This window comes from Terrapene carolina, unplaced genomic scaffold (assembly GCF_002925995.2).
Source record: "Terrapene carolina triunguis isolate 2854851 unplaced genomic scaffold, T_m_triunguis-2.0 Scaffold42, whole genome shotgun sequence".
Classification (NCBI taxonomy): domain Eukaryota; kingdom Metazoa; phylum Chordata; order Testudines; family Emydidae; genus Terrapene; species Terrapene triunguis.
In genome coordinates, this window is record NW_020664393.1 from 70,731,487 (window position 1) to 70,757,906 (window position 26,420).

The following is a 26,420-nucleotide window of genomic DNA, read 5'->3' on the forward strand; positions in this document are numbered from 1 at the left end:
CCCCCCCCCCCCCCAATTCTCGGATGATCACTTCACCCCTCCCCCCACCGCGTGGCTAACAGCGGGGAATATTTCTGTTCAGCAGACCAGGAAGGGGCACCTCTGAATGTCCCCTTAATAAAATTGCCCCATTTCAACCAGGTGACCGTGAATGATATCACTCTCCTGAGGATAACAAAGAGCGATAAGGAATGGATGTTGTCTGCATGTCAGCAAACACCGGGACCATACGCTGCCATGCTTTGTTATGCAATGATTCCAGACTACGTGCTACTGGCCTGGCGTGGTAAAGTGTCCTACCATGGCGGACGGGATAAGGCAGCCCTCCCCAGAAACCTTTTGCAAAGGCTTTGGGAGTACATGAAGGAGAGCTTTCTGGAGATGTCCCTGGAGGATTTCCGCTCCATCCCCATACACGTTAACAGACTTTTCCAGTAGGTGTACTGGCCGCGATTGCCAGGGCAAATTAATCATTAATCATTAAACACGCTTGCTTTTAAACCATGTGTAATATTTACAAAGGTACACTCACCAGAGGTCCCCTGTGTGCCCTCAGGGTCTTGGGTGAGTTCGGGGGTTACTGGTTCCAGGTCCAGGGTGATAAACATATCCTGGCTGTTGGGGAAACTGGTTTCTCCTCTTCCTTGCTGCTGTGAGCTATTTACATTATCTTCATGCTCATCTTCCTCATCCCCAGAACCCGCTTCCCTGTGTGTTTCTCCATTGAGGGACTCATAGCACACGGTTGGGGTAGTGGTGGCTGCACCCCCTAGAATGGCATGCAGCTCCGCGTAGAAGCGGCATGTTTGCGGCTCAGCCCCGGACCTTCCGTTTGCCTCTCTGGCTTTGTGGTAGGCTTGCCTTAGCTCCTTAATTTTCACGCGGCACTGCTGTGCGTCCCTGTTATGGCCTCTGTCCTTCATGGCCCTGGAGACCTTTTCTAATATTTTGCCATTTCGTTTACTGCTTCGGAGTTCAGCCAGCACTGATTCATCTCCCCATATGGCGAGCAGATCCCGAACCTCCCGTTCTGTCCATGCTGGAGCTCTTTTGCGATCCTGGGACTCCATCACAGCTACCTGTGCTGATGAGCGACCTGTGCTCTCCACGCTGAGCAAACAGGAAATGAAATTCAAACGTTTGCGGGGCTTTTCCTGTCTACCTGGCCAGTGCATCTGAGTTGAGAGTGCTGTCCAGAGCGGTCACAATGAAGCACTGTGGGATAGCTCCCGGAGGCCAATAACGTCGAATTCCGTCCACACACACCCAATTCAGACCCCCTAAGGCCGATTTTATCGCTAATCCCCTCGTCGGAGGTGGTGTTAAGAAACCGGTTTAAAGGGCCCTTTAAGTCGAAAGAAAGGGCTTCGTCGTGTGAACGTGTCCAGGCTTAATTCGATTTAACGCGGCTAAAGTCGACCTAAACTCGTAGTGTAGACCAGGCCATAGTGCTTAGGTCGATGTAATTAGGTCGACACAGTGTCAGTATAGACACCATGTTGACTGCTCCGGCTGTTGGCCCCGGGGCTCCGGCTATAGACAGATTTCCCTCCACTTTGTATGAGGATTTTCCCTGGATTTTAATTGTGAGAGTGTGTTGTTAAAATATTATAAAAGCTTTTAGGAAATTCCTAGAGTGAAACCTTGTATGCCAAGTAAAACTTCTGAGTACGGCGGCTCCTATTAGCAGAAATAGGTGTTTATTGAACAAATGATGTGCATGAAGACTTTTTTTTTTAAAATTAACCATGCATGAAAATTCATATTAAATTTCTTTCTTTCGTCACAGAAAACAGTGCAGTAAAATTAATGAATGAAACCAGACTCAGTTTTCAGCCCAGAAAGAAATGCTCAATCCTATCAGAGTTCTATTTGGAATAAATAAAAAATCAACATTATTTATCTGTGAGGTTGGGTGTCAGCAGACATATCAGATTCAAAGGTCAACACCGACTTGCAATTAAAGTGAATCAGTTGGGTTTTTTTAGGTCAGCCCACAATGAACAGTAGATTACAGCTGCCATCCACTGCCTTTACCTGAAAGCTACTCCATGCAGGTGAATTCCTGTACTAAGTCACATTGAAGACGATGGGGTTTTCATGCAGTAGCTTGAAGGATTTGGGCAATTTCTCTACAATAACCTGCTTAAAGACCCAGAATGATTCACTCCTTTGAATGCAGCATTCCTTTCTTCCTGTACATCATAGCTCAACCTGGCAACCTTCATATGCACACAATACAGTATACTTCGATAAATATAAATATTTCAGTTTTCCACATTGACATCAATATTTTAAAAATATAATCTTAAATATTAAGAGTAGTTTCACTGCAATGAGTCAATATTGAAAGTTGCTTATGTTAAAGATTTTGTGCAACAGTGAAGACTTACAATATTTATACCACTTGCAAAGTGGAGAGCCTATTAGAAAAGCAGGAGGATAGATTTGATTCCATGCATTTTAGTGTTCATCAGATAGTAGCACTGAAACTGCCTGACCAACAACAGATTCATCATCCAAGCAATGAAATGTAGCAAAAGTACAGAGTTATAGTTAAATTTAGCATTGAGGATAATGTTATTAGAAATGCTATTTTAAAATGCTGCTAACCACAATCACCAAGGTGTAGTCTTTTCCTGGGTGATTGTTTTTTTTTTTTTTGGACAATTTTTGTTTGCCTTTTCTCTAGAAACGTGAGTGGTGACTTTCTGGGATAATGCACAGCCCTATGAATTAACAAAGCCAACTTCCTTAATATTTTTTGAAGTCACTATAAGACATGTAATATTTTCCTGGCTATACTGATGTAAAGAAACTCTTCACTTAAAAGTCATCCCGGTTAACGTTGTTACGATGCTGATCAATTAGAGAACATGCTCGTGGCTAAAACCCACTTCATCAGATGCATGGAGTGAAAAAAACAGTAAGCAGAATATATATTACAGCACATGAAAAGATGAGAGTTGCCTTACCAAGTAGGGAGTCAGTGCTAACGAGCCAATTCAATTAAGGAGGAAGTGGCCTATTCTCAACAGTTGACAAGAAAGGTGTATCAGTAGAGGGAAAATTACTTTTTGTAGGATGGGTCATTTGCCAATATAGCTAATGTCGCTCACAGAGATGGTTAAACTACACTGGGATAAGCTGCTCCTCCATTAGGGGGCTCTGCCAGGTTATCTGTTATTGGCAAAGCCTTTGTAGTGCACAATAGCCTTAAATGCTATGCTACTGATAGGTTTGTTATCTCTTAGGGTATACAGCAGAAGAAAGGTGTAATATAATCACCTTTTACAGCAACAGAAAGCAAACTTCCAATTGGGATTTTTGAAGTCAGTGATCTGTGTATATTTGCACAAGTCTAATTTATGCTCAGAGATGTATAATATGCATATGCAAATCTGTTATCTTTACACTCACATAACCATGGTTAATGTACAAACACATGCACCTAACTTAGAAAAGCGGGTGCTTCATTTATTATGTAACTGTCTAGACCTTAAACCATAACTACACAAACACCTAGCTAAGCCTGACAACTTTAAAATAGTTAAATGGGTTGGGGGAAATTAATTATAAACAGAACAGTGATAGAGGCAAGAAAAGATGAAATTTCATCTTGAAACATTTTGAAACAAATTGAAATGAAGTATTTCATTAGATATTCATTTATTTTTGACTTTCTCATTTTGACTTGCGTTTCAAAATTATCTAAAAAAAAGTTTCAATAAGGTAGTTTTGAACTTAAAAAATTTGTAATTTCTGTTCCATGAAAATTTCCAATTCTCAATTTTTTTGTCCTAGTTCAGGACAAATTTCAAAATGTCAGAATTTCCCACAGGACAAAAATTCCATTTTTTAACCAGCTCTATTTTTTTAAATACACAAAATTCAGTTTCTGCTTTGACAGTACTAACAAATTGAAAATGAATCAAAAACTACAAAATTCCCCTCTCAGTCGGTCAAAAAAGCTGTCCCACTTGCTGGAGATTGGAAACAAACCTGATTGCTCATTCAAAACTAGCTGCTGAAGGTGGAGCTGACATCACAAGACACATATCCTATTTCTAAATGGTAGTAAGACAACAAAATACCTTCTTGTTAAACCAGAAGGATATGATAACTACTTGTCTAAGGCACAAAGATGTATTTTGACATTGAATAACTCCAGGTTTATACACTTATACGAAATGCACCCACATAATCTAAATCTTTGTCACCAGTGCTGGGATAACCAGGTCTGGGAACTCCTCACAACAATTAAGTATGCTGTAAAGTAGCAGTGCATGGTCTAATGCAGAATGCTATGTCCATATGAAATTTGTACAGTGAGAGATGAAATACAGCATATGAATAAGCCTTTCCCCCCCCCCTTCCTAAAAGACCCTAGTCACAAAGGTTAAAAATATACACCATGAATTTGAAAGAGGTAAGTTAGGTTGAAGTATTTCACTGAGACCCAGAATTGTACAAGTCTGTGCACTTTCCAATGAAGCTTTACAAAAATACTGACCTCCTCCCGTAAAGAAATTTTTAATTGAAGATACAGTAAAAAAATTGGCATCATAATATTAACATTGTTAAGTGGTATAATACACTAAGTATTTTTTTTTATATATCTGCATTTCTGACAAAGGATCTGTGGCTTTTCTTTTGATTGTAAGAAAAGAAAAAAACACTAAAAACTTACTGGAAAGTCCTTATCAGACTCTTGTATTTGAAGAGCAAAGTTGTCTGGGAAGATTCCTTCTTTACCGTTAAGCTCTCCTTTCCACCATCCTTGTTCTCCAGTATCCTAAAACAAATAATGGTACTTTTTATTTGAACAACATTACTTAATATTTACTCATTTTATGGAGCAAGTAGAGCTCCAGAAAAAAAAGCATGCACAAGTATTCATTATATAGTACAAAACCCATCTCTTTTTACCAATGTTGTAAAATATCTCCTCAACTAAAAAAATGCAGTGTTTTTCAAGAGGAAGCATTATTAAATAGTTCAATTATATTTGGGAAGGAGCTGCAAGTAGCTCAGGGTTCGACAGAATCAGGAAAAAAAAATTCTAAGATGTCCTGACTATCCAACGTGTTTTTTTATTATTTGTTTTAAAACAAGGATTAAAACTGTTATGAATATCTATTTGAAAGGGATCTGTGAATGGAAGTAGAATAAAGAAATGTAGATATAAAAGAAACCTCCTAATGCATTGCATAACTGTAGCCACTGCCTTGGAAGACAAATTATTTCTCAGACATTCACAGATCTCTTCCAAATGTATACTTTTTTTGTATATATCTTGTTTGAATGATTTAATTTTATGAGAACTACTGGACTGAGAAAGGCAAGGGAGAAAAGTAATACGATCTGTATGGGAGGGGACAAGTTAAGAATACAGTAGAAAGAGCCAGAGAAAGATATTTTTGTTTCACAGAGTTCAGTGTGACAGCACATATTTTTGCAGGATCGAGGGCTTAATATGTTCAACCCTTTTTACAGGGTATTGCAACACCTTAATGCACAGAATCAAGTTGCCTAACATTATTTTAGTGATTCAATTTAAGGCTTTTCTTCCAACATTAATAGCTATCACCACTTTATACAGGTTGAATAAACTATTATTGAAATATGCTACTTTTGACAGTAACAACTGGCTCATTCCGTCAACAGAAGATTGGGTCCTAGCATGCATATCCAATTCAGCATTCAGCTCAGAACAGCTGCTGAATCTCAGAACAAAAAATTCATAAACACACTGAGCTAAATGAAGGAGGCAGCAATACAAGAAACTAAAACCAAATTGACACCCTGCCAGTTTATAGACTCAAAATGTTTTATCATTTCTCCCATTAAAGTCTCTTTGTAAACTTCACATCATCCTCTGGAGTTTACTAATTTTGTTAATGCCAGGAACCCAGCAATTACGAGCTTTAGTACAGAAAGGCCCCAATCTTGCAATTGGATCTGAGTGGATATAAGGGTCCTTATATATCTGATTCCATGGTCAGAGTCGAAGGGAGCCAGTTTATATTTAACACTGGATACAGGGGAATTTGAGGTGGGTGGGAGGGGTGGACACATCAGTTCCAAGCAACAATGGGAGGATAAAATTAGTACAAATTTTAAAATCTTGTTATGACTTGACTGTATCCTTATGCAAACCTAGATCTAACCGGATATGAAAGAACTCCGCCTTTACAAAACAAAATATAGTGCCACTGCTGTGTATGGCGCTTTGTAAGTAATATGCATCATCCTACAGGTTTTCAATAGCATTCCACTTATGGAAAAAACCAACAAAGTATTTATCCGCACAAACAAAATTGCAGTTTTTCTATTTTGAAAACGCAAAAACTACTTTAGGAGATGGTCACTGGCTCAGAAACTATGTTTGTCCCCATTACATTCGCTAATCTATAATTTTGCTTCCCTTTGTTTGGCAAGTGAACACAGGAAGACTGAAAAATAGAAAAGTTAATTACTCCAGCCCCTAGCTATGTTAATGGCTATGACATTAAGTGCAGAAATTTAGATAAGATCAAAAACTGGGACTGTGATAAGTATTTTTAAGAAATCTAGACTTCGCAAGCCGTGTGGTTCAGTGGATAGAGATTGGACTGGGATTAAGGACACTGGACTGGGTTCTATTCCTGACTCCACTACTGACCTGCTGTATGGCCTTGGATAAATCACTGTGTCTTTGTGTCCTTCTGCCTCCTTTTGCTAGTCTTGCCTACTTGGATAGTAAGCTCTTTGGGGCAAGAATTGTCTTAATCATTTGGTGCTTACGAAAACCTACCTAACTTCCAGGTCCTACTGTAACGCAAGCAAATAATGATAGCTACAATGATTTTCTTGTTTCACTAAAGACGTTGGAATCTCTTGAAAAAACTCAAAATCCTTTTAAAGAAGCTTAGCTTGTGTGTATTTATGCTCCTCACTGTATACTACCATGAACATGAAAACTGGATTGTAGTTAATATGCTTCCAATTCCCCACCTAAATCAATCCTCTAATATCCCACTTAGTAAAATGTGATGAATATAAAAAGAAGATTATGGACTACAGATGAGGAAAATTAAGCAGTAACAGATGATTTCCAGCCCTTTATAAAACGGATTAGGGATGTAACTGCTGCCTTTCAACACTGACTCTCTCTTTCATATCTAGCACAAATAAGTGAATATTCAGACAAAAGTTTATTCCTTTAAGTAGTGAGACAGATTGTCCACCATAAAGCAGTTTTGTTAAGTATTATGATTCTGAGATCCCAAATGTTACAAAACATTTGGATTTTCATACTGACAATAATCCTTGCTTAAAATATATTTATAACATTAAATATTGCATGTCAACATTTCAATGCAAAATTCAACTGTTTCTTTAAAGAGAAATCAACTCACTACTACAACCCAGTCCACCACACCTGGAAATCTATGGGGGAAGTGCTTGCCAAATGAAAAGTGGTTAAAATCAATAAGGAAAGGACTTATTTTCATGCTTTTATGAGATTATAGCACAGCATATGGTTAACTTCCAGGACAAACTCTGATCTATTACCAAGATAAAATAATTTATCAGAATGCTGAACAAAACAGATTAACTGGAACAGATCCGGAATTATGAGATCTACTGCTACTAAGGCCAGGTCTACACTATAAACTTACACCCCAGAGCAATGTAGTTATACCAATGTAAAAAAATCTACACCCCTGAGCAATGTAGTTATACCAACCTAACCCCAGGCGTAGACAGTTCTATGTTGGCGGGAGAGCTACTACCTCTCATGGAGGTGAATTAACTGCACCAATGAGAAAAGCTCTCCCGTTGGCATAGTGGCATCTTCACTGAAACACTGCAGCTGTGACAATGCAGCATTTTAAATGTAGACCTGCTATTTTATTCTGTACTTCAACTACATCCACGAAAACTCTGAGTGATTAGTAAACCCTTACCTTACTTATTATCTGGATAATCTCGCCTTCTTTAAAACCAAGTTCATCTTCGTTTGAACCATCAAAGGCAAATAAAGTCCTGCAATATTCCTTGACTGAAACAAAGAAGCAAAATGGTTGCATTTGCACAATGTTCTAATTTGTTGTATGAATCAAGGTACATAAATAAAAGCTCAAAATTATTGTCTTTCCTAGAAGGATAAAACTCAAAAGTCACAACTACTAGTACAATCATCTTTTGATCTTATACAGTGACCATCTTCAGTATGTTTCACAAATGTCCAGTAGAACACGCCAAAAAGAAGACACCAATATACTGTTTATTCAATTCTCCCATTCCTACAGGTCACTTTAAACATCAAAATTGAAGCTTTGCAACTAGAGTTGAACGTCCCTAGTTTTGTTTTTTGACATGTGCGTCTAGCAGAGATTTTCATTAGGGCTGTCAAGCAAATAAAAAAATTAATCGCAATTAATTGTGCAAATAATCACGTTGTTAAACAATAATAGAATACTACATTTTTGGATTTTTCCACACTTTCAAATATATTGATTTCAATTACAACATAACATACAAAGTGTACAGTGCTCACCTTATTATTTTTGAATAAAAGTATTTGCACTGTAAAAAACCAAAAAATAGTATTTTGCAATTCACCTAATACAAGTACTGTAGTGCAATCTCTTTATCATGAAAGTTGAACTTAAAAATGTAGAATTTTGTAAAACAATGTACTCAAAAACAAAATGTAAAATTTTAGAGCCTGCAAGTCCACTCAATACTACTTCTTGTTCAGCCAATCACTCAGACAAACAAGTTTGTTTACATTTGCAGGAGATAATGCTGCCCGCTTTTTGTTTACGTCACCTGAAAGTGAGAACAGGCATTCTCATGGCACTGTTGTAGCTGGTGTCTCAAGTTATTTACATGCTGTAAGAGTCATATGTCCTTTCATGCTTCAATCACCATTCCAGGGAATGTGTCCATTCTGCTTGATAACAATCCAAAGCAATGTGGACCAACACATGTTCATTTTCATTATCTGAGTCAGATGCCAGCAACAGACGGTTGATTTTCTTTTTTGGTGGTTCGGGTTCTGTAGTTTCCACATCAGCGTGTTGCTCTTTTAAGACTTCTGAAAGCATGCTCTACACCTCGTCCCTCTCAGATTTTGGAAGGTACTTCAGAGTCTTAACCTTGGGTTGAGTGCTGTAGCTATCTTTAGAAATCTCACATTGGTACCTTCTCTGCATTTTGTAAGTGCAAGTGCTGGAGGAACCAACTAGGGGCAGAACTCTTCTCGACCTGCTGCTCGCAAACAGAGAAGAATTAGTAGGGGAAGCAAAAGTGGATGGGAACCTGGGAGGCAGTGACCATGGGATGGTTGAGTTCAGGATCCTGACACAAGGAAGAAAAGAGATCAGCAGAATACAGACCCTGGACTTCAGAGAAGCAGACTTTGACTCCCTCAGGGAACTGATGGCCAGGATCCCCTGGGAGAATAACATGAGGGGAAAGGAGTGAAGGAGAGCTGGCTATATTTTAAAGAATTCTTATTGAGATTGCAGGAACAAACCAACCCGATGTGTAGAAAGAATAGTAAATATGGCAGGTGACCAGCTTGGCTTAACAGTGAAATCCTTGCTGATCTTAAACCCAAAAAAGAAACTTACAAGAAGTGGAAGATTGAACAAATGACCAGGGAGGAGTATAAAAATATTGCTCAGGAATGCAGGAGTGAAATCAGGAAAGCCAAATCACACTTGGAGTTGCAGCTAGCAAAGGATGTTAAGAGTAACAAGAAGAGTTTCTACAGGTATGTTAGCAACAAGAAGGTGGCCAGGGAAAGTGTGGGCCCCTTACTGAATGAGGGAGGCCACCTAGTGACAGAGGATGTGGAAAAAGCTAATGTACTCAATGCTTTTTTGCCTCTGTCTTCACGAACAAGGTCAGCTCCTAGACTACTGCACCGGGCAGCACAGTATGGGAGGAGGTGACCAGCCCTCTGTGGAGAAAGAAGTGGTTCAAGACTATTTAGAAAAGCTGGACAAGCACAAGTCCATGGGGCCGGATGCACTGCATCCGAGGGTGCTAAAGGAGTTGGTGGATGTGACTGCAGAGCCATTGGCCGTTATCTCTGAAAACACGTGGCGATCGAGGGAGGTCCCAGATGACTGGAAAAAGGCTAATGTAGTGCCCATCTTTAAAAAAGGGAAAAAGGAGGATCCGGGGAACTACAGGCCAGTCAGCCTCACCTCAGTCCCTCGAAAAATCATGGAGCAGGTCCTCAAGGAAACCATTTTGAAGCACTTAGAGGAGAGGAAAGTGATAAGGAACAGTCAGTATGGATTCACCAAGGGCAAGTCATGCCTGACTAACTTAATTGCCTTCTATGGTGACATAACCGGTTCTGTGGATGAGGGGAAAGAAGTGGACGTGTTATTCCTTGACTTTAGCAAAGCTTTTGACACGGTCTCCCACAGTATTCTTGCCAGCAAGTTAAAGAAGTATGGGCTGGATGAATGGACTATAAGGTGGATAGAAAGCTGGCTAGATCGTCGGGCTCAATGGGTAGTGATCAATGGTTCCATGTCTAGTTGGCAGTCGGTATCAAACGGAGTGCCCCAAGGGTCGGTCTTGTTCAATATCTGAAGCTGGATATGAGTCAACTGTGTGCCTTTGTTGCCAGGAAGGCTAACGGCATTTTGGCCTGTATAAGTAGGAGCACAGCCATCAGATCGAGGGACGTGATCATTCCCCTCTATTCGGCATTGGTGAGGCCTCATCTGGAGTACTGTGTCAAGTTTTGGGCCCCACAGTACAAGAAAGATGTGGAAAAATTGGAAAGAGTCCAGGAGAGGGTAACAAAAATGATTAGGGAGCTAGAGCACGACTTATGAGGAGAGGCTGAGGGAACTGGGATTATTTAGTATGCAGAAGAGACCAATGAGGGGGGATTTGATAGCTGCTTTCAACTACCTGAAAGGGGGTTCCAAAGAGGATGGATCTAGACTGTTCTCAGTTAGCAGATGACAGAACAAGGAGTAATGGTCTCAAGTTGCAGTGGGGGAGGTTTAGGTTGGATATTAGGAAAAACTTTTTCACTAGGAAGGTGGTGAAGCACTGTAATGGGTTACCTAGGGAGGTGGTAGAATCTCTTTCCTTAGAGGTTTTTAAGGTCAGGCTTGACAAAGCCCTGGCTGGGATGATTTAGTTGGGGATTAGGTCCTGCTTTGAGCAGGGGGTTGGACTAGATGACCACCTGACGTCCCTTCCAACCCGGATATTCTATGATTCTATGAAATCTGCAGTGAAAGTGATCTTAAAATGAACGTTGGCTGGGTCATCATCCGAGACTGCTATAACATGAAATATATGGCAGAATGCGGGTAAAACAGAGTAGGGGACATACAATTCTCCCCCAAGTTCAGTCATAAATTTAATTAACCCATTATTTTTTAATGAGCGCCATCAGCGTGGAAGCATGTCCTCTGGAATGGTGGCTAAAGCATGAAGGGGCATACGAATGTTTAGGATATCTGGCATGTAAATACCTTGCAATGCCGGCTAAAAAAGTGACATCCAAATTACCTGGTCTCACTTTCTGGTGACACTGGAAATAAGAAGAGGGCAGCATTATCTCCTGTAAATGTAAACAAACGTGTTTGTCTTAGCGATTGGCTGAACCTGAAGTAGGAATGGGTGGACTTGTAGGCTCAGAAGTTTTACATTGTTTTGTTTTTGAGTGTAGTTATGTAACAAAAAAAAACTACATTTGTAAGTTGCGCTTTCACAATAAAGAGATTGCACTTCAGTACTTGTATAAAAGTGAGTGTTGTATACTTTGTATTCTGTATCGTAACTGAAATCAATATATTTGAAAATGTAGAAAAACATCCATAATATTTAATAAATTTCAATTGGTATTCTATTGTTTAATAGTGAGATTAAAACTGCGATTAATCACGATTAATTTTTTTAATTGCGATTAATTTTTTTAAATTAATTGCGTGAGTTAACTGCGATTAAATCGACAGCCCTAATTTTTATGTTACTTCCAACAGACTGCACTCAAGCACACCAGGAATTGAAAGCTTTATGACAAAAATGCAAGCAATATTAAATATTAATGCTTTTACCATTTTAAATATTTTTGACCTATGGAGAAGAGAGTAATTTCCCTTGCATTTAACGTACTGGAGTTTTTGTGAATGGTAACCAATATGCCCTTACATGTGATAATGCTACTAATGTTAATCAGGGCTGGGGTCCTGTGTGTCAGATTAGTCAGTTATAAATGATTTCAACAATTATTGCTTGTCTCCAAGACAATGCAGGATATTTTTTATTCTATAGTCTGAATTTAAAACTAGCATATTCCTCACAGGGTCCAATCCTACAAACACTTACGCACACATTTAACTTGTAGCAGTCGCAGTAAAGTTAAACACATGCATAAGATTTGCAGGATTAGGGCTTTATAGTTTAGTTACAAATTGTAGAACTATGTAAAAACACTTGTGACAGTTTGGGAATATGTCTTTTTATAAATTCCTCTTTGTTTTATGAAAAGCACTTATAATTGTAACCTTCAGTCTGGATTAGAATTTCCATTCTGTAGCCGGAATAGATCATATCGGAAATAAACAGTGGTATTAACCTTGTATTGTTCTAATCTGGTAGAACAATGAGGTTGCTACCAGCACAGCCATTGACTTAGAGACTCTGCCCAGAACAGCTCCTGAGTGGTTGGTACATGGAACTTCCCCAGTGGAGGAAGAGAAGAAGAGAGGTAGACAAAGCCTGCTCTTAAAAGAGACAGTCTCACTAAGCAGAGGGAGCCATTTCATTGCCAGAAAGAGAAGAGAGAATCCCCTTCCCCTCCCCGTCCCCACACACACCAGGAGGAGTGGGGATGGGGGGGGGAGGCAGGAGGGATTTTGCCTTCCCCCAGGACACTGACCAAACTGAAGGACTCTCAGTAGTAGTGAGAAGTTTGAGGGAGGGAATTGGGTTCAGGTGTTTCTTGCTTTGCCTAGATCTGTCACTCTCCTGTGCTGTCCAAAATGTGTGTGTTTAAGAAGTTCCTTTGCAAAGTCTGTGTTCTTTTCTTTAACTCTCAGGTGGTCCCTAATGAGTTAAACTATTAACCAGAGTACCCATGAAAGTGGAGTCTGGGGAAGAATGCGTAGGTGACTGGAGAGACTTGGTATGTCCTGTACTGGTCTCAGGGCCTATGATATCTGGACTGCAGAGTTCCACATCCCAAAGAAGGGTGCCAGACAGATTCTGTGCCCACGGAGCGTGCCCTAGAATCCCAGAGTTTTCGTGACTGGACTCAGCAGCTTGAAAGCACATTGGATCCAAAAAGTTGGGTCCAATACAGCAAACAAGTAACCATTTACTGGAGGGGTGGGGGGGAGAGCAAGTCAGGGCTGATACACCATCTTCATCTTGTCATTTTACTATAGAATTACCAGAGCGCAAAAATCCAAGAAGGTGACTTACAGAAAAATTATCAACCACTTCTCCAACACTTAACCTATTTAACAAGTTATTAACAGTATATTTAATGCAGAAATAATTTACTCAAGGATATTGGCGTTTTAACTAGTCTTGTGCCAAGAGAAAACTGGCAATAAATAAAGGTTATTTCAAATTAAACTGCAGTTTAAGGGTACGTCTTCACTACCGGCCGGTTCGGCGGGTAGTAATTGATCTATTGGGGATCGATTTATCGCATCTCGTCTAGACGCAATAAGTTGATCCCCGAACGTGCTCCCCGTCTACTCCGGAACTCCACAAGAGCGAGAGGCGAAAGCGGAGTCGACGGGGGAGCAGCGGCCGTCGATCCCGCACCGTGAGGATGCGAGGTAAGTCGATCTAAGATACGTCGACTTCAGCTACGCTATTCTCGTAGCTGAAGTTGCGAATCTTAGATCGATCTCCCTGCCTCCCCCTCCCAGTGTAGACCAGCCCTTAGATGGAAGATGATCCACAGATTCAGTACTACAGTGCAGCAGCAGTGGTCATAGCTGTTGTCTGTTGAAAGGTCTTAAATTTGATTTACTGAAAACAAACTCAAGTTGTGGTTTCTTCAGCAAAAAGATGTTTATTTACTTGTACTAAAGACCAAAACAAACTTCCAGAAGCAGACGAGAGACACTAAAATGAAGTCCTGATCATCTAAACGTCTTGAGGAGATGTGTACTTATTTTATTAACTAATTAACTAAACATTGGTGGTTTACTTCCATGCCCATCTCCTCAAAAAGTAAGGATATTATTAATATATTTTTGTAAGAATAAACCTATATAAATTGAGATATAGTTTTCAAAACAAACAGGATATCAGATAGTCTTATTTTGTCATGTAAAAGTTATCCATCTGGTTTTCATACTGCATTTATCACCTGGGTAACTGAGCATCTGTAATATGTTAGTCCCCACACCATAGAGAGACCATCATTTAAGTACTTAATACAAATAAATCATATATATCAACATAACTGCTGATTGAAATGTGCATGCTTTTAGCCAGAGGTCTTTTTCAGACTACAGAAAAGATTGTTGATTTTCATTTAATTTTTCTCAGATGTGGATCCTCCATGTTGTTGGATTAATTCTATCTTTCGATGCATTATCCAAAATTTAAACATTAAAAACAAAACAAAATTTCTAGCCATTTTGATTGTGAAAATAGACTTCACAATGTAAACTGCTATACTGCTGGCCTGTTGAGTCTACAAGGCAGTGAGCTGGTGTCTCTCCCCCTTAACACTCTATTAGAAAGTTAGTTAACTTTTCACAGATTCTTAGATTCCAAGGCCAGAAAAAACCATTGCGATTGTCCAGTATGACCTCCTGCATAACACAGGACAGAGAACTTCCCCAAAACATTTCTTAGAGCAGATCTTTTAGAAAAATATCCCATCTTGACTTAAAAGTTGTCAGTGATGGAAAAGCCACCATGACCCTTGATAAGTTGTTCCAACGGTTAATTACTGTCACTGCTAAAAATTCCCCCTTATTTCCAATCTGAATTTGTCTAGCTTCAACTGCTAGCCATTGGAGGTGTTAGACCTTTCTCCGTTACATTGAAGAGCCCATCATCAAATATTTGTTCCTCATGTATGTATTTACAGACCATAATCAAATCACCCCTTAATCTTCTCTTTGTTAAGATAAATATATTGAGCTCCATGAATCCATCACTATAAGGTAGCTTTCTAATCCTTTAATCATTCTCATGGCTCTTCTCTCAACCCTCTCCAATTTATCAACGTCCTATTTGAATTGTGGACACCGGAACTGGACACAGGATTCCAGCAACGGTCACACAAGTACCAAATATAAAGATAAAATAAATTCTCTTCTACTCCTCAAGATTCCACTTACGCATCCCAGAGCAGCATTAGCTCTTTTTTGTCCCAATATTGCACTAGGAGTTCATGTTCGGTTGATCATCCACCACAATCCCTAAATCTTTTTCAGAGTCACTGTTTACCAGGATAGAGTCCCTCATCATGCAAGTATGTGGCTTGCACTCGGGCTTTTACCATTAGTAAGTACCATTAAAACCATCTATGTTGCGGGGGGGCGGGGAGAACAAACAACACCCCCTATACCAACATAGCTCTGCTGGTTTTTATGGATGCAAGCTAAATCTACAGAAGCCACGGTTACACCAATATAAAAGAGTGTCTACACAGGATTTTGCATCTTTAGTTAAATCAGGGCAACTGTGTGTGTGTAGACGAGGCCTTACATTTTTAGGGACAGCTCCTATGTTAATTGGATTCCATCTGTAATTATATGATCTGAATACTTTGAATTTTAATACAGGTAGAAATGTGGGAAGTCACACAACTTCTGACTTCAGTTTCCATCCATCTGTAAAGTGTGGGTAACCCACCCTACTCAGTATTTGTAAGACACTTTGAAGCTGAAAAAGCATTTTGAAAATGCTAAGTATATTTTTACTAAATAAAAATGTAAGGTCTTAATCAGAACAAGTTATTTTATTGTATACTTCCATAACTACATACATCTCCATAGATAATAGATAATACTAGGATACTTAGTGTCCTGCCTCAGTGCAGGGGACTGGGCTAGATGACCTATCGAGGCCCCTTTCAGTCCTACACTTCCATGACTCTATGACTAGAAAATAAAACCGAGGCAAATATACATTAACCTTACCTTTTGGTTTGCTTTCAGTTTCTACTTTTGTTACATCTACTGCAGGTTCTGCTTTTGTTACACTAGGAAACTGGGTTAGTTTTGGTCCCGGTGGAAGGTTAGGTAGTGGCTAAACAAATGCAAGAGAAAAAAAAGATACGCACAATAACTTATTAGAAAGGGAGAGTGCAAAATGATAAGCATTTTGTTTTGATTTGGCTATCAGACACCTTCTCATGATTTGACCATGTGAAATGGTGACAGCTCTCTTTTACAATTAGGTAATTAATTCCATATAACAAGGGTGTCATTCATTCTTTGAGACTGTCATATTACGTATTTAATTTAGTTAGGTTCTATAATTACAATATTAAGGCCACTGATTCAATAGGAGTGAGATAGCCAAGCAGCAATGCATCTTTTTCCACCAACACCATTGTGGGTGGGATTCAGTCCAGAGGAGGGTTTAGGTGCTTAGCGGTTGGAGAAAGAGCAGACTACAGGACTCCACTGTTTATCGCATCAGTTTAAGTGACAGAGCTGCTCGTCCTGACTTCTGCTCACTCCTAATATCTGCCACAGCATCCAACCAAAGCGGATAAAAACATTAGCTGGATGTTTCTGTTAAAATGAACTCTGCAGACATTTAATTTGCCATCGATCTTGTGAGTTAACATCCCGTTATGATAATGTACCAGATTTCTCCTATCCAAGACATTGTTTCAGGCTTACTGAGCCTGCAGACAAATTCAGACTGCTTAAATCACTTTCAGACATTTTCTTCACAATAGAACCAACCAGGAATTTTGATGAAACATTTTGTCAGAAAACGCTGATTCACTGAAGCTGAAACTTTTCACAGAAATGTATCAGTTTTGGCAAAACTGTTCAGGAAAGGTTTCTTAGGTCCAGGATGGAATTTTAAAACCACATAGAGAGATCCTCACCCTAGTGGGCACTCATCTGTGGGAAAATCCAGGCAGAGCAGGGACTTGAACCTGAGTATCCCACATCCCAGGCAAGTGCCCTAACTTCCAGGCTCTTGGGTATACTGGGATGGCTTCTTCCCCCTCCCCCCGCTCCCTCCCCCCCCAAAAAAACATAACAAAAGGTCTCAGTTTCAATTCAATGAGGAACAGGAAAAAATTAAATCTCAAAATTTTTTGCAGAATGGGAAAACTTTTCTGACCAACTCTTCTTCACAATCATATCAGACATTTAGGTCCTGATCCTATAACCAATACTCACCTGAGTAATCCTACTGAAACGTCTCACATCAGTAAGCACCACTCATGTGAGCAAGGGTCACTGGTCTTCCCCTTTCATTTATTAAAAACCAAATTTTGTAGAGCTTAAACAGGATCCAGATTAATACATACAAGCCAAACAGATCATAGAACCACATAAGCATCCTTCACAAAAACGTAACAGTGCTATATAAAGGAATCACTCCACCTAGCACTGAAATAAACCACCTCCAAGATGAAACTAGTTTAGCAGCACACAAATAGTTTTAGAGGGGAAGTGCAGGAAATTATATCCAATTAAAAATGCACGTGGAAGGAACCAGAATATAAATACCCCCAAGTTGGAATTTGGCCAAAGTACTGGAGTTAACTAAAGCTCGTCCTTTATCTTGCAACACAGTGCACTGTCCAAAGGTACTTAGTGGATCTGAAACATATCACAGTGGTGTAAGTTTGGACTCTACCTTCCAATCCCAGTGTGCAAAGCCCTCATCTCATTCTAACATCTCCTAAAAATGCATTTTGTCCACAACTAGTCCACAACTAGCAGCCACTACTGAATACTTTCCCACCACTCCACCAATACCATTAGAGATAATGAGTCGCATTAGCACAATTTTTTTTAAATCACATTTTACTGAAGTCTTCATTAAAATTAACTCCCTGCTCTGAGTCAGCCAGTACTCGTCTTTTCTGTGTCGTAGATTGCAAAAGTTCTTTGGAGCAGAGAAAATCTCCATAAATGCATCTCTTATAAAAGTGTCAAATTCTGGCTAGCACTTTATTATTATTTTTTTAACGGGTACATTAAATATAATTGCAGCTTCAAACAGTTTATTTCACAGCCTTTAAATTTTTCAGACTATTTTCTCACTTCACTTCCTTGCTTTGTCTTACTGATTGAGAGAGAGTCTATAACAGTTTACAGGATAAGCCTATTAAGTGAACAAAAAGACATTCTTGCTTCCATCATATATTTGGGTACTGCTATACAGTAAACCCACACAGTATAAAGTCTGCTCATCCATTAGAATCTACATCATACAAACATATCTTGGATAGCAGAACTGTTCTCCATCACATCGGTCAGAAAGAAAATAGGTGAATCCCAGACACTTCTAAAGAACGAATTTCTCACTATAAGAAAGTGATCAGTTCCACTTACATCAATCTCTGAAATTCCAGCTATGATAATATTTACATTAACATTGTAATGGCTTACAATATCTCTTACTAAGAGAAAAGAGATCAGACAAAAATGCATTTAGCCAGCTTTAAAAAGTCTACTTAAATACTTATGTAGCATGGGCAGCACAGTATGGGGAGGAAGTGACCAGCCCTCTGCGGAGAAAGAAGTGGTTCAAGACTATTTAGAAAAGCTGGACAAACACAAGTCCATGGGGCCGGATGCACTGCATCCGAGGGTGCTAAAGGAGTTGGTGGATGTGACTGCAGAACCATTGGCCGTTATCTTTGAAAACTCGTGGCGATCGGGGCAGGTCCCGGATGACTGGAAAAAGGCTAATGTAGTGCCCATCTTTAAAAAAAGAGGAGGAGGATCCGGGGAACTACAGGCCAGTCCGCCTCACCTCAGTCCCTGGAAAAATCATGGAGCAGGTCCTCAAGGAAACCATTTTGAAGCACTTAGAGGAGAGGAAAGTGATCAGGGACAGTCAGCATGGATTCACCAAGGGCAAGTCATGCCTGACTAACCTAATTGCCTTCTATGAGGAGATAACTGGCTCTGTGGATGAGGGGAAAGAAGTGGACGTGTTATTCCTTGACTTTAGCAAAGCTTTTGATACGGTCTCCCACAGTATTCTTGCCAGCAAGTTAAAGAAATATGGGCTGGATGAATGGACTATAAGGTGGATAGAAAGCTGGCTAGATCGTTGGGCTCAACGGGTAGTGATCAATGGCTCCATGTCTAGTTGGCAGCCAGTATCAAGCGGAGTGCCCCAAGGGTCGGTCTTGTTCAATATCTTCATTAATGATCTGGAGGATGGCGTGGATTGCACCCTCAGCAAATTTACAGATGACACTAAACTGGGAGGAGTGGTAGATATGCTGGAGGGTAGGGATAGGATACAGAGGGACCTAGACAAATTAGAGGATTGGGCCAAAAGAAATCTGATGAGGTTCAACAAGGACAAGTGCAGAGTCTTGCACTTAGGAGGGAAGAATCCCATGCATTGCTACAGACTAGGGACCAAATGGCTAGGCAGCAGTTCTGCAGAAAAGGATCTAGGGGTTACGGTGGACGAGATCTATGATTCTATGTTTTAAACAGGTTTATAAATCCTTCCATGTAAATATCAAAGACAAAACAATCATTACAACAGTAAGCTTTTGTTTACAAATCAGATCTTTCTATTTAAACTTATAATTTTGTGGTTGCTACTTTTGTCTTTATTTCACCCCATTGTGCTTAGATATTTCAAGAGTTTAAGAACCATGCATGAATTCTTATATAAATTGTGCTTTAATGTGCACAACAGTTCAGGATGGAGCACTCTCATTTTATTGTTGACTCTCTGGGGGATTCAACCAGACATAACCTTTTAACTGCGCTTTTCCAAATCTGAGTTAAAAACTCTCTCAGAATCTGTTTGCCCAGGACACTGTTCAAATGCTAAGCAGAGAGGTTTTCTTCAGCCTCTCAGCACTGATGAACAGTGGTGGAAGTCTCAATCAAATCATATCAAAATAAATTCCACAGCAAAATAACTATGCATATTCCCTTACCCCCCGCCAGTGCCCTACCAAACTGAACTGAATTACAAGATCAGGCACTTCCATGCATCTTCTCTCCTAATACAAGGAAAAAAGGGGGCGTAAGATGAAAATTTAAAGGCAGCAGGAATGGCAAACTGATTTAAAAAAAAAAAAAAACTTGTTTTTTAATGACACAATACACAGGTAGTCTCTGGAACTCTCAGTCACCAGGTAACATCAAAGCCAAGAACCCAATAGGATCCATAAAAAGGACTGGACATTTATATTTATAAATAAAATTACTACCCACAATCTCTAAGTACCTCAAAATATTTAACATATTTATCCTCACCCATGTCTTGTGTCACACCCATATAAGATGTGAAGTATTATCACCATTTTACAGGTGGGAAACTGTGGTACAGAAAGACTAAAGGATTTGCCCAAAGTCACAGGAAGCCTGTGGCAGAGCCGAGAATTTAACCCAGGTCTGCAGAGTTCAATGCTAGCACACTAAGCACTGGACACTCCTTCCTCTACAATGAAGATATAAAAAATGAGTAACAATTTAAAATGTTGGCAGGGATATAAACACGCCCAAGTCAGGGCATAAGACAGGATACTGGACTAGAGGGCTCACTAGCCTGATCAGATAAGGCAACGTTTTTAATGAACAATGTTAAGGCTGCAATACCTGTAACGTAATGAGATATAAAAAAGTTTGAACAGTACAAAAAAATGGTTCGAGAGCAAAAAAAATATTTTCCATTGTGCACTGTAACCAGATGTTTAGTCCAACATTAACTGCAGAGTTTTTCCCTTTCAGTACACTACTGCCTATTACTACAGTAATCAAACCAAATAAGATAGAAGAATCAATCCTGAGCTCTGGTTGTTTCTGAATCAATTTTTTTTTAAAATATAAATTATAAGATTCATGCACTTCTTGGTTGCATCAGAAGCAGAAGTATAAAAATCTCATGAGTAAGAATATTTTCATTATTTCTACTACTGAAATCAGGAAGTCTCACAAAAACTCCTGTTCTTGTGAAAATACAAGATCAAACAGGTTCAAATGAAGTACAGATAAGCACTGAAACCCTTTACATTCACTCATGACTACTTTGGGCAGAGCCATACCATTAGTGGGGTAAGGGGCGGGGGGGGGTGTACATATATAATACTAATAAGATAATCATCTGGTTCAGAAGGTACTATTTTCTTTTTCCTCTCTTCTATTGCCTTGTGACAACACAGAGTGATCATTTTGAATGGATGGTATCCATCACTTTTGTTTTGTGTTTTGAAGCTTACTTGAAATACATACACCTCTACCCCGATATAACGCTGTCCTCGGGAGCCAAAAAATCTTACCGCATTATAGGTGAAACCGCGTTATATCAAACTTGCTTTGATCTGCCGGAGCGCGCAGCCCCGCCCTCCCCGGAGCGCTGCTTTACCGCGTTATATGTGAATTCGTGTTATATCGGGTCGCATTATATCGGGGTAGAGATGTATTAGTTTTTAAAAAGCACAGGACAGGTGTGAATTCCCTTTTTTATTTCTGCAATACACTGATACTCTGCTTTTCTGTATCTCAATTTCCCGCTTTGTGAAATGGGGATGTTAAACGACTTCATGGAAGTGTTGAGAGATCTAATGCATTTATAGCTGTAAGATCCTAGGACAGAAGGTGCTCTAATTACCAGGGTTTTCATTTTTTTAAATTAAAGATATTAACAATATGGTTTTAATTTGGATTCTCAAGCCAAGACAGCATGCTCAAATATGGGCTACCACAAACCTTATCTTGCTTTTTCTCCTCTGAATCATTACTGGGTAATCTCGTTTTAAGTTTCACTGAACCTTCTTTAAAGATATCTCCAAACCCAACTCCTCGGATTTTCTTTGGCTGTGCTATTGGTCCAGCTCCAGGTTCATTTCCATTCCCTGGAGAGGCCACAGGTGAGGGAGAGCCAGTGACAAGAGATTCTGAAAAATTGAGAGAAAATGGTTTTAATGTATACGTTAATAAATGCCAATATTACTATTAATCAGGCAGTCTGGAAATCAAATCAGAAAATTGTTCCTTTGTATAAATGTCTTTGTGTACACTGGTCTTGCCCAATAGTCCTTAGAATTGCAGTTCCATCCTTAAGTTCACACATTTCCTGCTACCTAGATATTTAGAAAGACTCTACGTCTAAGAAGCATTTCAAGGAAGTTTACAGTGCCACTATTTCTGCACCAAATGTGTATTGGTAGCCCTTAGCCACCATCAAGAAATCAGATCACTGATTTTTGGCCTGATTTCTCAAACATCAGCCAGGAAGGCAATGAGACCTGTTATCTTCATCAGCTGTACATTTTTTCACCAGCTCTGATGAAATATGCTCCTGCATCTTTTTGACCTAGTATTTTTATTTCAAAATGGTGTAACAAAGTTTGCATGCGTTATTGCTTTCAGCAGCAGCAGCTACTCAACTCGGAAGTGCTGCAGAACACCTCATAGTTAATTCTTCCATGTTCGGACAGCCAGAGCAAAAGGGCAATTGTGGTCTGATTAAACATTAAAGAAAGGATGTTTTCCATCAAAGCTACTAAATTAAACTTTCCCCAGCCCTCGAACAACTGATGAAAATAACTGAAATCAATTTCACTTTAATTATTACTGTTATTTTTAAAGAGTTAATTATGAACAGGTTAAAAAAGTATCTAAATTCTATTTTTATGTTACTTTTCAATACTTTTCAACCAGATGTAGTTGCCCAAGTTTAATCACTGTTAAATGGTGCACTATTTAAAACTAAAAAAAAAAAAAAAAGATTGAAAAATGGTGTTTCTTAAGGGAACGGAGTCGTTTGTTTGCGAATAATGAATGTCACTACAGTTGCATGCAGCTGATGGTCAGGAATTCAGGACCTAGGACAGGGGTGGGCAAATTTTTTGGCCTGAGGGCCATATCTGGGTATGGAAATTATATGGCGGGCCATGAATGCTCACAAAATTGGGGGTTGGGGTGTGGAAGGGGGTGAGGGCTCTGGCTGGGGGTGTGGGCGGGTAGTCCGGGCTGGGATCGAAGGGGGATCAGGGCTGGGGCAGAGGCGCAGGAGGGTGTCAGGGGTGCAGGCTCTGGGCGGCGCTTACCTCAAGCAGCTCTCAGAAGCTGCTTCATGTCCCAACTGCGGTTCGTACGTGGAGGCATGGCCAGGCGGCTCTGCACGCCGCCCTGTCCGCAGGTGCCGCCCCTGCAGTTCCTGGCCAATGGGAGCTGTGGGGGCAACGCTTGGGGCGGGGGCAGCATGTGGAGCCCCCTGGCTGACTTACGCATAGGAGCCAGAGGGAGGACAGGCCACTGCTTTTGGGAGCCACGTGGAGTGGGGCAAGCCCTTGACTCCACTCCCCGGCTGGAGCTCGAGGGCCAGATGCAGCCCCCGGGCCATAGTTTGCCCCATCTCTGACCAAGGAACTGCTTGAAAATGTTTTAGCTTAAAAGACTCCCACACTAGTATTTACAGGCAAACTGGCTTTCCACCCGCAGTATGCATGGACAAAATAAAAGTCATTTGAAACTTAAAACTCCAATTATTTATCAAACTCAAAATACCCTTTCATATCATTTAACTTTAGCCCTTCAACTCGAGCTCTTTCTAGGGTATCAACTCCTACGAAAGCCACTCCCCTCCAGCTCTTCTTCCAACTGATAAGAAGCCTCTAGGCTACAAGATGCATGTTGGTCTTAAAGGATCACATGCTTATGGGGGGCTTACTCAATTGTTGCTGTCTCTGGCAAACAGAGAAAAAAAAAATAATGCTGCTCAAAATATAATGCATGGTAGCTATTGGCAACCTGATTTTCAAAAGTGCTGAGCACCTGCAACTCCAAGTGCAGTTACATGTTCAGCATTTCTGAAAAAAACAGATCCTTAATAGCTACCACCAGAAAATAGGCTTTCATTGCTGTTATGCAGGGCACTATGTTTGGAAGTGAAAATAATAATTTTAAGGGCAAACACTGGATTTGTAAGTTTACCAGCTATTTTTAAACCACGTAATCTTTAGTCCTGATTCACAGAACAGCTGCTAAACTAATGCCTGAACTGCTCAAACCGTTCACACTTTTGTCATGCTTCTAATAACTTTTCCAGCACTGATGCAAAACATGACCCACATTAGAGTATTCTCTCTTCCAACTCTAAGCACCACCTTGCCAGAAACTAAAAGCTCAGAGCCCCTTGCAACTAAAGTACAGTCTACTGAATTTTTTGCAATGCTCTCTTTTCCTTGATCACTATGTAGCTGTCAAAAGAAAACAGGTCTTAAGATCAATTTTTAGTGTTGATTTGTTTACTTTGCATATCACTGTGGACAAACAATGTTCTATATGAGCAACACCACGGTAGCGAGTTTCTCTTCTTCAAACTGTAAAGCCTTCTCTAAATTACAGTTTACAGAAACTAGATTAAGTCATTGCATTTCTTATAAACCATACATTTGCTTGGAGTTCCTATCAACATTATGATGCTTTTCAGCTATTACAGTCTACTTCTGCCATTCTCCTGGCCATGCACCCATAACCACAAAGGATTCCACTATCTGGATTGAAATCTGATGTAATCCTAAAGTGATATGAATTAATAGTTGCTAAGCTTGTAATATTAAAATGGGAAATTCATCAAGGACACAAGACACGGCATAATGAGGATGTATCATACATTACTGCTAATGGTGATCAGAGAATTCAGCATCCCCTCCTCCTAAAATTAAACACTCCATGTGAAGTATTGCAAATTTACTGATACATTTATATTGCTTTAGGCCTATTGCCAAATCCATTCAGGTTAAACTCTTAGTGCTAGCTGGCAGTGTCATGACTATCAGAATGGGGTGAGAAAAACAAAAAAAACAAATACTTACTTCTTGATATGAAGGAATTATAATTTTAGGTCCCAATGCTAAAACTTAACTCTAAGCATATGAATACTCCTATTATTGTTGATGTTACGCACCTGAGTAAGTGTTTGCACGATCAGGGCCTTAACCTTAATTTTGTGATTGGAGACATAAGGAAAAATGTTATGTAACTACATTTTTGTGAGGTTCTCTCAAATTATTTCTGTATTGCCAGTGTTCTACTTGCTTTACACAAAGACATAGTTCCTGCCCTCACAATCTATATAACTTTCCTTTCACTATTGCTGTAGCTTTCCAAAACTAAATCCTTGATATAAGTAACTATGATAAGGGTACTGTATTCTAGATAATATGACTGATTATTACCTGTGTCCTCCGGGACTTCTTGTGTTTCCCCATCATCTGTCAATTCTAATTCTTTTACAAAGTTTGAAGGAAATAATCCTGACTTGCCATTTAGTGTTCCACTCCACCAGCCTTCTTCTACCTGTAAAAAAAAAAAAGATATTTCCCATGTTAGTAATAAAGCAAAGGGAAACAAACTCACTGATACTGCAATAAATACCTATGGCAGTATAGTTAAGAGTAGGAATTCAAATAATTCTATCACAAGACACTATACCTACACAATATGAAGCTAGCAAATACTTTGAAAAAGTTCAAAACTTCAACAAATTTTAAAATGAAGAAAATCATGATGGACACAATGGCAGCCATATCTCAAGAAATGTGTTTTATCACTACTTTTCTCAGCACAGCAATTATTCTACAGCATAAGAGGGACCCTCATTACTTCTATTTTGAGTGGCAAAGATAATTGAAACTAATTATCAGCGGACAGATCTCTTTTTCCTCTCTTTCCCAAGTAGAATTCTACAGGCTGCCCAATAATCAAGTGATCCACATTTAATGGGAAGGAAAAATATTAAACTGGTTGTAAAATAATGGATGCCAATTTTTACTATTTTGCCAGTGGAGATAAGAAGTCGTGCTTAGGAGTTAAAGCCATTGGGACCACATGGTGAACTTTAATGTCCCGATTCTTGGGACTCACAGGATTCCAGATTCTTGGTGTTAGTTATTCCATGACACTCCTTCAGCTGAAGTATTTTTAAACCATTAAGGAAACTGTATAATTTAAAGCAGAACTAAAAACAGTCTGACATGCCTAGATCATAAAGAAATGGGGGGGGGGAAATAACCTGCTGGCACTGTATAAGAGACATGCTATCAAAATCATTTTAAGAACCATAAAGTACACAATCCACTCTTTTTAAATGAATGCCAGTTAAGTATACTACAAAAGTTGCAGTTTATTATTGTTTTACTTTGTGGTTTGAAGATTTGTTTTACATACAGAGGACAAAAAGTAGCAGGAAAATATATTGAGAAGTTGTTTACATGGTATGTT

The 26,420-nt window shown here is 39.5% G+C and overlaps 1 protein-coding gene across 3 annotated transcripts in view; it reads right to left on the reverse strand.

Annotated features, from left to right (window-relative positions):
* Window positions 1-26,420, reverse strand: part of CD2AP (CD2 associated protein) — a 131,184-nt gene that overhangs the window by 35,786 nt on the left and 68,978 nt on the right. For all 3 annotated transcript variants that reach the window (XM_024219150.2, XM_026655831.1, XM_024219151.2), the window contains 5 exons: window positions 25,376-25,496; window positions 21,900-22,087; window positions 16,155-16,263; window positions 7,953-8,047; window positions 4,691-4,795 (listed from right to left, as the gene is read on the reverse strand). In XM_024219150.2, coding sequence (XP_024074918.2) covers window positions 4,691-4,795; window positions 7,953-8,047; window positions 16,155-16,263; window positions 21,900-22,087; window positions 25,376-25,496 — 618 coding nt within the window. The remainder of the gene's footprint in view (window positions 1-4,690; window positions 4,796-7,952; window positions 8,048-16,154; window positions 16,264-21,899; window positions 22,088-25,375; window positions 25,497-26,420) is intronic.